Source organism: Mesocricetus auratus, unplaced genomic scaffold (genome assembly GCF_017639785.1).
Source record: "Mesocricetus auratus isolate SY011 unplaced genomic scaffold, BCM_Maur_2.0 Super-Scaffold_100008, whole genome shotgun sequence".
Classification (NCBI taxonomy): domain Eukaryota; kingdom Metazoa; phylum Chordata; class Mammalia; order Rodentia; family Cricetidae; genus Mesocricetus; species Mesocricetus auratus.
Window position 1 is genome coordinate 12,011,201 of NW_024429192.1, and position 16,987 is coordinate 12,028,187.

At 43.8% G+C, this 16,987-nt stretch overlaps 1 protein-coding gene across 4 annotated transcripts in view; it reads right to left on the bottom strand.

Moving 5' to 3' along the window:
• Jam2 (junctional adhesion molecule 2) overlaps positions 1 to 13,821 on the bottom strand; it is a 46,395-nt gene extending 32,574 nt beyond the window's left edge. The window contains exon 1 of one of the 4 annotated variants that reach the window (XM_013116223.3): positions 13,310 to 13,821. In XM_013116223.3, the coding sequence (XP_012971677.1) occupies positions 13,310 to 13,376 (67 nt within the window). In that variant the 5' untranslated portion in view covers positions 13,377 to 13,821. Of the gene's footprint in view, positions 1 to 11,513; positions 11,611 to 13,309 lie in introns of those variants that run through there. The other 3 variants (XM_005073864.4, XM_040750554.1, XM_040750555.1) reach the window with 3 other exon arrangements.
• Between the last annotated feature and the right edge of the window lie 3,166 nt (positions 13,822 to 16,987).

Here is a 16,987-nt window from a genome sequence, read left to right on the forward strand (position 1 = left end):
ACACTTAGAAAGTTATACCTAGATGTAATTAAGAGGATAAAATACCTTCCAAATAAAATAGAAAAAATGAAGAGCCTCATTGCTGCAGATATTAGAATGGAAATTTGTATATTTATCTAGATAAGGCTATACAAAATTGCTTATAGGTTAAATAGCATGAATTATAGGCTGAGATAATTACACACTTTACCACTTATATGAGCATGCAGAAGGATTTCAGAAAGTTGTGAAAAGTGGAGGGCATGTAAGGATAATTCTTCATTTTGATAGATGTATCCACTAAATGCTAATTAACAACCCTGCCCCACCCCCCAAAGTACACAGCATCTATTTGTCATGGTGACGATCAAACAGTTCTCCTAAAAAGGCAACACCCTCTTTTTTTTTAAAAAATTGTTTTTTTAAAGATTATTGACTATTTTAATGACTTATTTATTTTCATTTTATGGGTATGAGTGCTTGGCCTACATGTATGTAAGTGCACTGCAGTTATGCCTGATGTCCAAGGACACCAGGTCCCCTAGAGCTGGAGTTACAGTTGGTTGTAAGCCCCCATGTGAGTGCTAGGAACTGAACTCCCATGCTCTGCAAGGGCAGCCAGCGCACTTAATTATGGAGCCATATCTCTAGTCCCTAAATTAATTCTAATTTGAGAACCTCATACATGAGCACTGAATCTACACCACTCCTGTCTTCCTCCCCTGTCCAACTGCTCCTATGCCTCCCCCAAATTCATGATCCTCTCTTTAGCTATTACCCTTAGATGTATATACATATGTATACAACATATATGTATACAAACACACACACACACACACACACACACACACACACAGAAAACATACTGAGTCTACTTCATGTTGCCTGTATGTACCTGTGCCCAAGGGTGACCGCTTGGGATTGGACAATCTATATGGGAGCTTGTCCTTGTAGGAGAATAATCCTCCATTTCCACAGACACTGACCACCTGTAGCTCCTTGTCTAAGAATGAGACTGTGGAATCTCCCCTGTCCATGTAGGCATCGCTCTTGTTGATGGTTCCTGATTTAATTCTTGACTTCACCTTCACCTGAAAGTTTTGCTTTGTGAACATTTCTTCACTTGTGTGGTGATATAACTTGACTTTAAAGTTAATTTTAAAAATTAAAACCTATCCTCTTCGCTACTTGTTTCCACAGCTCCAGGAGATGTGCTATAGAGGACACATAGTTTATTCATGGCCACTTTTTGCACAGTTTGAGGCCTTTGATGTCCTTATTTTATCTGACCTCTATAGATTTTTAATTACTCATTGCTCTAAATCTAAACCCAATATAATTTTCCTACTAACCATGTGTTATAAGGGATCACACTTTTAGTTAAGAAAGTGCTAAATAATTTTCATCTGTTTAACTAGGAAATACTGTATCTTTCAATATCTAATTTTTCGAGCATGTACTATCACATTTTAAAATTTGTACTCACAAATCTTTAAGGAAACTTTTGAAAATGCAATCATATTATGAAATCATAGCCTGAGTTTCTCTACTTCAAAAGATGGTAACAGAGACTCATATTAATTAAACTGCTGTCTGGATCCAAGTTATAACTCCTAAACACAACACTTTAAAATAGTTCCAAATACTTTCTGATTTGTCCTGTTGCCATAGAAACTTAAATTGGGAAGTGGTAAAAAGACAAAAGACATTGTGAAATAGGACCAAGGTAATTGTTTCAAAATAGTTTGTGTCCTTTCATCAGATAGCTTATTGCTACTGTAAAAATGTGTGCATATACAGACCTAAGAAAATGTTGGAAGGATCTTGGGTAAGGGCATTTGCTGTACCTGATTTGATCCTAAGAACCCACACAGTACAAGGAGAGAAGTGATGAATGAAAGTCGTGTGTGTGTGTGTGTGTGTGTGTGTGTGTGTGTGTGTCCACATACACTCAGTGTCTAACAGTATTTTAAGGACCGTTAAGATATGCAAGCTGTTTAACCACACTCCTAAGCAGAGTACTCTATTACCAGGACTGAAAACAAGAGTCATTCTTACAGAGATGCAGCAGGATACTCATGCTCACTCTAAATCTATGTGCACAATGACAATGACTCCTCCTCTCTCTGGACCACGGCTTTCACACTGAGAAAGGGGCACCAAAGATGAACACTTTGACTTCCCCTGAAGTCTCCTCAGCTCCCTCCCTTCCCTTAGCTTTCCAGACATTGTTCATATCTGGGTCAAAGGAGAGCGTGGGGTTTCTCACTTGTGAAGCCGTGACACAAATAGTTCCATGTGTCAACAGGCATATTGGCATGACAACGGGGATGAAGACCCCCTGAAGAGTGCTCTGAATAGCGGGACAGACGTCCATTTTGTGTGTAGTTCTCGGGTTGCCCAGGACTTCATTTGGCCAGATCTTTTCCTCCACTCTCCTGGCCCGCAGACAAATGACTTCACGGAGTTCCTCCCAGGTGAGTAGGACACCTGGTTCTGCTAGCATCCTATTTCTCTGCCCTTTTTCCTGCTTGCCTAGCACATTCCCTAGAGCTTACGTTTCGTTCGTCCGGGCTAATCATCCCATGTGCCATCACCAGAGTGTGTTCACATTTCTGTTGCGATTTATCACCTCAACCCACAGGGTGTGTATGAACAATCACTTGGTCTCTTGTGTCCCCGGCAGTGGGGGTGGAGACCCAAAGACACATTGCTCCGCGTTGCCATTTGCAGCGGCTTGAGGAATCCAGTTTAGGGATCTCAGGTAGAGTTAGGACCCTGGGCTTCCCTGTAGAAAATGCCAGAGCAAGCCAATATGAAGTAGAGCTGGAGTTTGTGAGGAGACTTTAACATAGACTTAAGTTCAACTGTCCCGTTAAGAGAGGTGCTCAGTGACAAACTAGACACACCCACATGAGCGTGGTCTTCTCGGAAAAGAATGGTGCTTCAAGTGTCTTAGCCACAGCTATACGTACTATTTTGGTGTTTCTCATGTTTCATTTTGAGGATTGCTAAGAACCCCACTTTCCCTTTGCCATAAGGGAGATGACAGGGTGGCTCCCAACGTATGTTAGATAGGATTGCAGCCTGATAAGGTAAAATCATGAGTCCTAAGAATTGCACAAGAGCACTGACGTGTCCTTTACTCCAGATGTTTCTTGTGAGATTCTTGGAAAATCACAGGTTTACATCTGGGAAGGGAGAAGGGGTCATATACGTTTAGGCCTTAAGCGTTTATTGCAGCTTTGACTTGTAATGGAAATATCTCTGTCTAAAAGGAAGCCTGTGACTGTAGCCCCAGCAAATGTTCTGCTGCCTTACTGACTCTCAGCCTCCAAGGCTTCAGTCACACCCTGGGGCAAGTGGCTCCTTTCCTTTCCCATGCCTTCTTAATTTTCTCTCTTTTTATCCTGTCTCATTTCCAATGACTCACCAGTTCCTAAAATTAAAAAAATGAAAAGCTCATTCCTCGTCCATTAAATGCGCACCATCTTTTCTCTGGCTCTACACATTTACAGCCCAAGAACTACTAGTTTTATTTAATCAGAGTTTCCCCCTATGGTATCTAACCAATCACTAAACCTTGATTTCTATTTTCAATAGTTTTTGGAATTCATTATTGTTATTATTGGTATTGACATGGGGATCTCACTATGTAGCCCTAGGCTGGCCTCAAATTTGTGATTCTTCTAATAGCAGGGACTGCAGGCATGCAACACAATACCTAGCCAACTTTAACTTGTGTTAAGCCGATTTGGATAGTTGATACTGACCAACTTTAACTTGTGCTAAGACTATTTGGATAGTTGTCACTTTATTCCTGGATCCAATTACCTAATACTTCATTTAGTTTTCAGTACAATTTTTTTCTCCCCAAAGTGAAAATGGTTATTTACCCTAAATACCACTTATGACAATTTCTCCATTCTTCTAACATCCAGCAACTTCCTGCTGCCTATTGTACCCAACAGCCTTTACAGCATACCGGGCACCAACTCTACAAAAACCAGGCAAGTCTTGTTAGAGATCCCTCCCCACTTTTTGCTTCCTTCCAAGACTCTGTTCTAATCCATAGGAATTCTGAGGGAGACAGTTTAGGATTTAAAAATAAAATGTGTTCACAATTATACATGAAATGAACTTGCCACAGATGGGTTATGGTTCGTTTCCCCATTCAGAAGTGCTAAATTAAGTGTTAGAAGCTATTAATCAAAATTAAATCAAACTCTCTTACTGTACAAATAAGGAAAACAAAACCCAAATGAAATAAAGTAACTTTTCTAAGGCCATATATGGAATTACTAGGAGCAGAACTAATTCAGTCTTAGAATGTTAGTTCTATTTTATTGATATGGGGTTTTTTGAATAAATTCCACATTTATGATGAAGGTATAAGGAGGTCCTTTGGATATCTAGTGGAGACATTCCAGAAGCCATTTAGGTTATTAATTTAATAAGGCAAAAATGAGTGTGTATATATTACAAATATAAATCATGAAGTTAATGAACTTAAAAAGGGAAGGGGATTCTGCCTATCACCCCTGACTCTAAGACAGTCATGTCAAAGATGATAGGACCAGTATTCCTCCTAGTTAAGTGTGCCCGTAGCCCTCTGCAGAGACAAGCTGGAAGTCAACATCAGTGAAATCACTTTGTTCTATAAAGCCAATGTTTCTTTACTCACTTCCAGAATTATTGTTTGTTTTCTAATAGTAAGAAACATTTCCTCATTCGTTCAAGTCCACAGAATAAAAAGTCTGCTCGCAAGTGTTCTTGCTGTTAATTAGATTTTAGTATCTCCCAACTAAAGAGGGGTATTTGAACATAGAAATGGTAAAAGTGGGCAGGCAATGGTGGCACACGCCTTTAATCCCAGCACGTGGGAGGCAGAGGCAGGAGGATCTCTGTGAATTTAAGACCAGCCTGGTCTACAGAGAGAGTTCCAGGACAGCCAGGGCTTCATGTGTATCCCTGTCTCAAAACACCAAGCAAACAAACAAAACAAAGAAGATACAGTAAAAGCAAGAGAAATAAGACTGTTCATTCAAATCACTAAAGCCTGGAATATATAGTCTATGAAAACGTTGGTGCAATGAGGTAATGGAGGCAGCAGCGGACTGAAACTTCCTCCTCTGTTCACATCTCTTGTTCATGAATTCACAGTGCATTTGAGGAAAGTGGTCCCCAGTGTGGGATAAATGACTGCAGAGTGTGTACATGTGGCTGACACAGGCTCTAGGATGCTTTTCATTTGGCAGCTAAATGTGTCTACTTCTTCAACACCCCCCCACCACCACACACACACAGAGGCGCACACATACCCACTGTCTTCTTAAGAACATTCCTAGGAGCTTGTGTGTCTTCAAGGTTAAAGAAGTGTGGCTGATCAACATCATGTAAAGAGCTCATATGGAGCTGGGGGTGTGACTCAGTTAAATGTGTGCTGTGCAAGCATGAGAACTTGAGTCAACCCCTAGGCATACGTGAAAAGCCAGGCATGGTGGAATGCTTGTAATGTTGAGACTGAGGAGGTGGGGACAGGATGATCCCAGGGGCCTGTGGTCAGTAGCCAGACTTTCCTAATAAGTGAGCTCCAGGGCAACAGAAAGATTCTCTCTCGACACTTAGGGTGGCAGCTCTTGGTGACCAGGGATGTTCAAGTTGACCTCTGACTTCCACATAGACATTTTACACATAGGAACACAGGGAGAGGGAGAGAGAGAGAGAGAGAGAGAGAGAGAGAGAGAGAGAGAGAGAGAGAGAGGGAGGGAGGGAGGGAGGGAGGGAGGGAGGGAGGGAGGGAGGGAGGGAGGGAGGGGGAGGAGGAGGAGGAGAAGGAGGAGGAGGAGGGTGAGAAGAGAAGAGAAGAAGAAGAAGAAGAGAAGAAGAAGAAGAAGAAGAAGAAGAAGAAGAAGAAGAAGAAGAAGAAGAAGAAGAAGAAGAAGAAGAAGAAGAAGAAGAAGAAATGTCCCATATGGAATTCAACATTAAGGCTTTGGGTATTAATGAGTTTGAATGTTAAATAAATTATTTTAGGAGCTATAAATAATTCTGAAATGTGCTTGAGTTGATGTTAAATATTGGGCCCCAGCACTCGGGAGGCAGAGTTCCAGGACAGCCTCCAAAGCCACAGAGAAACCCTGTCTCGAAAAACCAAAAAAAAAAAAAATATTGGGAGTATTCTGGCTCTGTAGACTGCTATTACTACTGTCTTTTATTGATCAGAACAACTGCAGGCTTTGTCAAACTGTCTGCCTTTAGTCAGTCAAGTGGACACTTTTAGATTTTTTAGAAACAAATCAGCTTCCTAATATTCAACTTTGTCACCATCAGTCTTGCATAGCACAGCCAATGGATATTTTTTACTTTTTGAAGATAAGATGTGGAAGCCCCTTTGGAAAGCCCCTGTGAAAAGTCTGATGACATCACCATCAACAGCAAAAAGCTGATCTACAGTAATCACTAATGGTCTTTATTCTAAAGTTGGGATCTTCAAGTTGTAACTGATGACACTACCATTCTGGGTATTTTTAAGGCGTTTCAATTTCTTGCTGATCTAAAATAGACTGAATACATTTTAAAAAGAGCTACTTAAAGATAATTCATGTGTTTTTTGTTTGCTTGCTTGTTTTTTAAATTTTTAATATAGATAACCCTGGTGAAGCTATGAGTTTAAGAACACAGATATTTCATATACTTCCAGCAGGCTCAATGTTAGTTTGCTCCTGTTGGTAAGATAAATAACCTTAGGCTGGGTAGTTTATACACAAGAGAAATTTTATTGCTCAGTCTGGAAGCTGGGACGTTCAAGACAGAAGGACAGGGAGAGTTGGCTGGGAGGGCCAACTCCTTATAGATGGGCTTAGAAGCCCCTGAGTTGTCACCCAACAGAAAAAGGGAAAAGCAAAAGAGTTACTCTCTCTTCTTCCTTCATTTTCTTTCTATCTCTTTTTGTTTTTTCTTTCCTCTCCCTCCTTTCCTCTTCTTCTCAGGCCTTTTAAATGAGGACACTAATCTCACTCCCAAAGGCTGTGCCCTCCCAACCTAATTATGTCCCAAAGGCCAGCCTCTCTTAACACTGTGGCACCCGGACTAGCAATCAATATAAGCATGAGGGAAGGGCATGGAAAGGTGGATAGGGTCCTTAAACACAGCACTCATTCTGGTCAATTTCTTTTGACTTTGAAACCAGTCAGCCCAGAAGTAGACTGTACAAGAAAATGCAGATGGATACAGAAAAGAAATGTTAAAATATACACGTAACACACACACACACACACACACACACACACACCACGTCTCACTTGTTCTGGAACCACCATTATATGGGCCCAACTGCAATGATCTCACAGTTGCAATACATTTATCCAATATGTTATTTTTTGTGATATAAAGGGCTGCAGGTTTTGGTTTGCTGAAAAAAAATAGACATTTGAGTCAGAATTCATTCCATTAAGTCACTTCTACTGCTACTCAGAACTCATCCCTATTTTTAAATACCTCTAGAGCAGTTTCGAAAGCATAAACACCACTCTCCCTTTCAAAATTAGCACGTTTCCAGCAGCTCACCACACTCCCTGTTTATTTGTGGTCATTACTTCTTCTCTGGTCTCTTTAAATAGCAGCCGTTTGCCCTTGTCTGTGAGTCTTAGCAGGAGCCGATGTTCTCTCTGGGTCTGGCACACACGCTCCTCTCTGGACTTTCTAATTAGATCTAGGTTGGCATTTTTCCCTCCTTAGCTTTGGTGGCTAGTTTGGAAGTCTATTTCCCCCAATTTTGTTAATTGCTCTGTTCCTCTATTTGTTTTTGTTAGGAGATTGCTTCTTGTTTTGTTACGCGATTGTTGCATTTTGGCATAAAAAATTCTCGAGGCTTCTCTATGATGTTCTCCTGAGTCCCAAGTGTGAGACCTAACTTTGCATAGGTGCTTCTTTACTAGCAAAAATAACCTTTGGTAGGAAGGAGAGAGCACTGCCTGTAATTCTGTCATACTACCCAGTATAATTTTACTTGCTGGGGGATGCAAAACAGCAACCTTTGGTTTTGTTTGTTTGGAGAGATGGTCTCCACAGACAGCCTGGCTGGCATGGAGCTCCTTAACTTACCCGAACTGGCCTGGAACTGATGGTGATCTATATGTCTCAGTGTGCGGCACCATGCTTCCCTCCTTCATTTGTAAAGAAACTACATAGATATACTCATATTTCACAGGAATGATTGTTTCCTATTTCCTGGAACTGTATGCAGTTAAGACCTTAATAACAATTACTCATAGGTCACACAACAGGAGCCAAGCACTGCAAAGGAGGTCTACCTTCCTTGTAGACCCTGGAAGGCTATGTGACTTTACTACGTGTATATGTTATTTGACACATTTATTACATAAGTGAATGCATGAAGTCTTGCTTTTATGTTCGTAGTGAAATGTTTTGCAGGTCTTCACGATGTGGAAAAGTTCTGGAGAACAGACACTTCAGCAGACTTGAGAACAAGCAAACTGGACACGCCAAGTCAGAAGGGGACCAGGAGTGGTGTCTTCCTCCTCTACAGGCTGAATATCGCTTTGTCTGAAAGGCTTGGCACCAGAACTGCCTTGGATCTTAGCATATTTGCACAGACAGAATGAAATATAATAGGGAAAGGATCCAAGTCTCAACATGAAATTTGTTTCTATTTCATATGCACTGGAAGATAATTTATACAATATTTTATTGTGCCGGGTCCACTGAAAAATCTTCTACTTCTAGGCTTATGTCGGCACTCAGAAAGTTTCAGAGTTCTGAGCCCTGAAAATTTTCATATCAAGAAGTTCAGTTTGTGAAAGATAAGTTGTCCCTCTGGAAAATGGAAATGTTAACAACTAAAACAAAACAAAATCTCGCTAAACTAATTAAAAGCTGGGTGTTAATGATGAAAGAATGAGAAATGAGATAGAGAAAGACAGAGAGAGACTGGGAGACACTGATTCCGATAAAGAGCCAACTTTCCTGTCAATTCAGGTCACAAGGACTCTTGCTCAGGACTTTTGGAGCCAAGACAGTGAACATCTAAGATTGTACTCTTGAATACGTCACAGGACAGGGTGGTGAAGTCCTTTGTTTAGCTTCTCATAAACTGTAGGAACTATTCGGACCAGAGAACACTTCCGACCCACTCGCTGGCCCATCCAAAGGCTGGAATGTGGTGGTCTTGCCAGAAAGCACAGGAGACATAGATTTATGTATTTAGATGTGTGGATATTCATATTCTCTCTCTTGTGTGTGTGGGAGGATGTACCAGGAGAAGGGGAGAGGAGAGTCATGAAGATTCAAGTATAATTTGTCAAGTCCCTCATTATACTGAACTACTTTTCAAATGTAAGACAATTCTCTGTGGGCATATAACTTTGTGTAGCTAAGTATGCATGTATATTAATAATCCATTAAGAAATAACTATAGAAGCAATTGCCGACTTGACAGCCACCCCGACTTGTGCATTCTCCATACACCACCCAGGATGTCTGTCCTCTTCCAAAGGCAACTTTAAGTGACCACATGTGTATAATAGGTCTGGTTGGAAGCTCCAGTTTCCTGTGTCAACACACCTAATCCCACCCCCCCCCATCTACCATACGGTCACGATCATTATGGGGATTATCACCAGCACAAATGAGTAAACTGACAACTGAAGTTAAATAATTGGTGTCAGGTTCTCCACTGTGACCCCCAGAAGGACTATTGCTGGTTGACACCTTGGCTTTATCCCAGTGCGGTCTATTTCAGACTTCCAGAACGTTCACATAATGAATTAGTGTTGTACTGTTATGGCCATTTGTCTTCACAACAATAGACAACTCATCATTTGGGTTAGTTGTGTGAGTCCTGTACTTGAACACAGCAAGGCCTTCCAAGAAAGCAGCACTCAGATTAAGACTTCCTTTACTAGCTTTGTCAAAGGAAACAACTGACCCAGTCCTGATTCCTCTTCTCTGTATTCACCCTGACCTTCTTCTACAACTCCTGGAGAACGGGCTCAGAAATTTACCACTGACACCATGTGATGAAACAGACAGATATAGACAGACAGAAGAAAATAAAGGCATTTGGTATGACAACCTGAATAGAACTCTGATGGTTTTTGATAAAACAAACAAACAAACAACAACAACAACAACCCAAACAGCATTTCTTGCCTATTCCCCACTGACAAGACCCTAGGGAAATCCAGTGCATAGGAAGCTTGGGTGGTCCACACCCTCAGCCTCCCAGGAGCTCCCTTCCTCATGCACCGGTAAAGGATAGATGAGGGTCCTTGGGCAAAGAAAACTCAATGTTCTCTGCAAGGCTAAAGCTTTTGTTTGGGACTTTTTGAAATGCATTCCCAGACACAGTCTTTAAATGTTGTCAGGTCCACCAACAAACTCCCATTTTGGGCTCTATGTTTTTCAGGTAATTGAAACTGTACTGTTCTCAAATCATTTTTTTCAGCCAGTGTATTATGATGTTTTGTTCCTGACAGTGTTTACAAAAGGCAGAAGTTTCCTGTCACTGGTCCCTGGAGTCTTCAATGCTATGACATATCGAGACCTCTCTTTCTTACCATAGACCTGACCACTTTAGGAGAGATTACAGACTCAGGTCCGGTGGCTGGCTAGGGGTCCAGTACACAGCTGAAGACCCAGCTGCAATCAGACTGATAAGTGTCAGGAAGTGCTCTCTGAGAGACCCCAATACTCATGAGGGCCCTATTCCCAATAGCGAACACTCGTTCCTCCTGTTTTGAGAAGAAACAGCCTATCACTTTACAGAAATGTGACACTCAGCTCATTCAACATGCAGTTGGTACTTCATGATCACAGTATGGTACTAAATTCACTCTATATACGATTGTCTATCTCCTGAACCTCATCTCTATGCCATTCAATGGCCTGAACGCTTGTGTCTTCCAAAGTCATTTGTGGAAACCTGATTGCAAACATGATGGTGGTATTAGGACATGGGACTGTTGGAAGGGGATGAGGTCACAAAGGAGCCCTTGCAAACAAGATTATAAAACAGGTCCCCATATAGCTGCCCTGCCCTTTCCACCACATGAGGGTGCTATGAGGAACATATAAGAACCAAACACTGGGCCCTCATCAGACACTGGAAATACTCTTGTCTTAATTGTGGATTTCCCAGTTTCTGTAGCTGTGAGAGGAAAAAAACCCATTTGTTTATAAGATACCCAGTTTATGGTATTTTGTCAGAGCAGGCTCAATGGACTAAGATACCATCTTATCAACAGATACATGCTCACACCTTCTATGAGTCAGGCACTCTGTTCAGTAATGGGCATAAGAATGTCAGTCAAACACCATAAACATTCTGCCTCACTGGAGAAGGGAAGATATTTTGACTGTTTACGGTTTGGATAGGAAAGATATTATAACAGTTTTCAGTTTGGATAGGAAAGATATTATGACTGTTTATAGTTTGGATAGGAAGGATATTATAACAGTTTTCAGTTTGGATAGGAAACGTATTCTCCAAAGACTCAACAGTACCCCCATACCTGTTAAGGTCATGAAAAACAAGAGGTGTCTGAAATGCTGCCTCAGCCAAGAGGAGGGTAAAGGGACATGACTACTAAGCAGAATGTGGAATCCGAAGACAGAAAAGGACATTCCATAGGAATGAGAACAGTCTGAGCAGAGTGTTCCATATGACATAATAGGACAATAATGGTGGCAACTAGGTATGGAGTATATGGGAACAGTCTATACTAATGCAGTTTTTCTTTAAATCTGAATTCTTAAAGTCTGTTAGAAGGAAAGAAAACACCCGTGAAAAGCCAGACTTTCTGGCACTGGGGGAACAGTGGAAAAGGTTCCTGACTCATTCCGTACAGGTATCAGGGTTAGTAGAGCCCTCAGATGACAGAAAAGTCAAAGAGATCTTTCTGCACTTAGAGTAAGTTCTTGACAATTTCCCACTGCACCTACTGCTTCTACTTTGATGACTGAATGGGAATAGCAGAAGAAAACTGTTTTCTGTTTTGTAATGAACAATTCTACACCACCGTTCACGCTCATGTTAAAGTGAGATTTGAGAGCTCTGAGGAACACAACTCTGCCAGAGGTTGTTATACTCCCTCCAGATCCCAGATTCTTTGCAGACATCCATCGTGAGCACGTCGCCACTCAATCCCTGTGTGTTCCGTTTGATACCAGCTGATATTTCAAAATGCATAAAGTTTTCCCTGTGAATCTTTAACTTCCTGGTTCGACATGTCCCTTCCCTGGGACAGCAGGCACCCTGCTCGGACTCTGAAGGACATATCATTTTGGGCTTGGGACTAAGAGAGCCTGAGAAAAAACCTTGGTGTTGGGACCTTAAGACATTCTTCAGGCAAAATATTGTAAATACTAGTAATGTGACGAGAACTCCAAGGGCAACAATAACACATTTTAACCACCCCCTCCCAAAAGGAAAAATCAAACAAACAAAAAACAGAGCAAAAGGAAACACATGTGGTATCAAAAACAAAAACAAAAAACCACCAAGACTTCCTTGTTTAGAATCTATCGTTATTTTCTCTGTTTTCCCAAAAAGTTAACGAGAAGAAAACAAAATCAAATTTCCAATCACAGGAGTCCGCTCGCTATTCGTGCAAATCCCCTTTAACAAGCACCCAGAGAAACTGGCTTCGGTACATCTCCCCAGCTATGCCAGCTGCCTGCTGGCTCATTCATCTCCTGTGCCTTTCTAACAATCCTCCTGCTGGCTGGATGTTCCCTGAGGACAAGGCAGCTGGCCAGAGTGGCCAGACAAGACTTCTCTAACTACAATCTGCAGGCAGAGAGGCTAAAACCTACTGGGGCTCCGCAGCCTCGAACTTCGCTCACCCGAGACCCCCAACCCCTGCGCTTCTAAAGTGTTTCACAAGCACCTTTCCAGCACAGCTGGTACTCCGCCACTGACCCCCTCCTTCGCTGGTACTTAAGAGTGCCCTGCGCCAACCCCGGATGCCATCTTTCTTGAGCTCTCTGCATCTTGAATACTTTTGAGTTTTGCATTCTGATCACGTCCGTGTGTCTTTGAAAACTTCCCCCAACTTTTGCAAGGAGATGAGGCTGAATTTTCCTCGACTTGAACCGACAAAACCCGACACTATTTACAAGACATTCAAGACTTGAGTCTCCCCGCCCAGAGCCTGCCTGTATCCGGATTACCCTTCGTGCTCCCAGACTGCGAACCCTGATGCCTTGTGGCAGATCCCCAGCCCTGAGCGTGGCGCCACGCCTGCGGACAAGCGTCCGGAAGGCTGGTGTAGCCGGACTCGAGGGTGGCGGGACCCCAGAGACTTACAGTCCAGGGCGACCACGAAGTAGTGCAGCAGCAGCAGCATCAAGAGGCCTTGGGGGCTCCTCGCCATCGACGCGAGCACCAGCGGGCTGCGCAGCCGAGGGTCCCCCCCGCTGGAGCGTGACAGGCACCCCGGCCCCCAGCACTTGGCGGGGCGGCGGAGCAGCAAAAGTCTCGGAGAGGTGGAGGCAGAGGGGCGGGTCCAGGGTCGATGTCAGTCTCCCTCCTTGGTCCCGGGTGTCTCCTCGGGTAGCCGAGTGGCAGGTCTTCTGTCCCCGGGGCGTTCCTTCTTTTTAAGGGTGGAGGGGCTTGAGGAGAGGGCGTGGACGCGGGGCGCGGTGTCCGCAGGGTCCTAAGCGAGGGGTGGCAGAAAGTCTGCTGCTGGGAGAGGGCGAGTCCGGCAGGTCGGCCCCCGCCCGCAGGCTGATCCGCTTTGTGTCTGGTCCCGCGCTGAGCTTGCCAGCTGTCCCCAGAGCGAGGAGCTGGGGGCGGGAGAGCGCAGCCTGGTGGGATGGGCACCGGTGTGTGTGTGTGTGTGTGTGTGTGTGTGTGTGTGTGTGTGTGTGTGTGTGTGTTGGGCGTGGGGGTGGCTCTGTCTGTCGCTCCACGCCTCTTTTCTTCTCTTGCGTAGAAAACTTCGTTTTCAGTGTTTTGCCTAGGGTGGGAGAGATGATTTTTTTGGAAAGTTTTCTACCTAGCGGACAAAACGGTTGGAAAATCGCTCCTAAGTGTGGGCTCGTGAAAAGGGGTCTCGTGTTTCAAGTCAGGGCGCAGATTTCATCTTCTCAGTTCAGTGCCCCACGCCGCCCCCTAGAGAGTTAAGGTGTGTTCTAGGCGTTTTCGTTGTTTTGGAAGTTCATCTGACCGTGTGAAATATTTATCTTGTTTCTTTCCCGTTATGTAAGTGCCGCCTGTGGTGGAGTTTTCCACACGTTAAAACTCTACAGCTGCCCCTTTGTCAGGTTTATTTTTGGTCTCCTGTTCTTCCAAAAGGGAAATCCATTATGAATGCTGTAGCGCCTGCTTTAAAATTGACCCGCACTTCGGAGGAAGCGCACACTTGCCAAGGCGATTTCCACATTTGCTCTCCAGAACTGATGTCTGGGGGCATTCAAGAAAATTGACCCATCTGTGTAAAGGCCTTATCCAGGCGAAGACATTTGTGTTTAATAGGTCGGGTTAAATAAGGTCAAATATCGAATAATGTGTAGAAGATAGCTGCTTTAGTGGCCGGGGCCCTTACAAAGAACTGAGCCAGCTCGGTGGACAAAGGCTACGATATACTTAGATATGCAGAGCTCTGAAGAATGAGGCATCCCCACTGTTGCCTTGGCAACAGTGATGGAAGCTTTGTCCCCATAGGGAAGGGGAGGGGACACAGGACCCCTGGGGGCAAGAAAAGAAAAGTTAAAAAGAAAAAGCAAAAACGTTGGAGCTGGTGTAGTCCAAGCACACCTAACTTAAGGGTCATGGCCTGTGCTCCTGGGCAGGTTAGGTCGGCTGTCCTCAACAAGCCAACTAAAAAAGAGTCAAAGTAGTAGTGGTGGGGGGGAATGGACAAGACCGATGACCCGACGGGACACAGAGAGGGACAGAGATAGAGAGATCCTAAGCAGTTCATATCTAACCCATCATTGTATGGGCTTCAGTCCATTCCTATAGGGTAGTACGACAAGTTGTTACAGCTTTATGAAATCTCTTTCTGGGAGACAAGTGGCCCCTCAGGATGGTGCCTTTGCTTCTCCCAGCATGGGATTCCTGGGGAAAGTGCCATTCCTTTGGCATTTAAAGGATTCAGAAGTCAAGAAACTGCATAGGCTGATTAATCTGCCTCCGAGGAAGTGCCAATTTTTTGTTTTTTGTGTTAATGGTCTGGGGTGCTCAGAGATTCACCATACCATAAATACATTTTAATGAGAAGAGGCCTTTTCACTTTGGAAATCAGTATGGTGGTTCTTCAGGAAAATGGGACTTAGTCTACCACAAGATCCAGCAACGCCACTCTTGGGCATATACCCAAAAGATGCACATTCATTCAAAAAGGACATCTGTTCAACTATGTTAATAGCAGCATTATTTGTAATAGACAGAACCTGGAAACAACCTAGATGCCCCTCAACTGAAGAGTGGATAGAGAAAATGTGGTACATTTACACAATAGAGTACTACTTAGCAGAAACAAACAAACAAACAAACAAACAAAAAACTCATACAAATGGACGGCACTAGAAGAAACCATCCCGAGTGAGGTAAGCCAGACACAGAAAGAAAAACATGGTATGTACTCACTCATAAGTGGATATTAGACATAGAGCAAAGGATAATCAGCCTACAATCCACAAGCCCAGGGATGCTAGGAAACAAAGAGGACCCTAAGGGAGATATATGGATGCCCCCCACCCAGAGGGGAAAGGGACAAGACCTCCTGAGAAGAGTGGGAGCAGGGATGGGGGGATGAGGGCGAAGGAGGGGCTGGGGGAAGGTGGGGGTGGGGAGGGAGGGAGGAGAAAGAGGAGGGATGTAGCGGCACACTGTTAAGGCAAGATGCCACTATGGAGAGGGAAGGAGAGCACGAGGGATCAGGAAGGTCGGGTGGGGGAGGAACAGAGAAGGAGAGCATGGAAAGAGATAATAGAGGGAGCCGCTATGGGCTATGCGAGAAACCTGGCACTCGGGAACCGTCCAGAGATCTACAAGGGCGACCCCAACTAAGAATCTAAGCAACAGTGGAGAGGCTACCTTAAATGCCCTTCTCCTATAATGCACTGATGACTACCTCAGATGCCATCCGAGAGCCTTCGTCCAGTAGCTGAGGGAAGCAGAAGCAGAGATTCACAACTAAGCACTGAGCCGAACTCCTGGAATCCACTTGTAGAGAAAACGTGATGAGCAAGGGGGTCAAGATCATGGTGGAGAAACCCACAGAAACAGCTGACCTGAGCAAGTGGGAGCTCATAGACTCCAGACTGACAGCTGGGGAACCTGCATAAGACCAAACCAGGCCCCCTGAACCTGCGTGTCAGTTGGGGGGCTTGGACAGTCTGTGGGGCCTCTGACAGTGGAACCAGTCCCTAGTGCGCAAATGGGCTTTGGGAACCCATTCCCTATGGAGGGATACTCTCTCAGACTAGATGCAGGAGGGAGGGCCTAGGTCCTGCCCCAAATGATGGGACAGACTTTGATGATCCCTCATGGGAGGCCTCATTCTCCCTGAGGAGTGGATGGGGGTGGGATGGAGGTTTGGTGGGGGAAATAGGAGGACTGGAGGGAGAGGGAACTGGGATTGGTATATAAAATAAGAATATTTTAATTTAAATAAAAATTAATTTAAAAAAGAAGGGGCTTTTTATTTAGATAATGGCATGCAGTGTGGGATCAGGACTGCCCTGAGAGCACTCCCAAGATGAAGCCCCTAGTCATATCACCCCAAGGCTTATAAAGACAACACCCACAAGATTGTAAGTATTCTGTCTATGTATAGGCAGGGACTAATTTTAACATACATGCCTTGTAGTTGTCTTAGTCATCTTTCTGAGCAGAGTGAGCAAGTTTGCTTACAAAAGCAGAAATAGCAGTCAGTCTATGACCTCCTACTACCTTGCTAGAACAGTGAATTTTACATGATCAGTCAATTTAAGAATACTCTGGGAAAAAAGGGAAGTAGGCTGGTAGGGTACAACC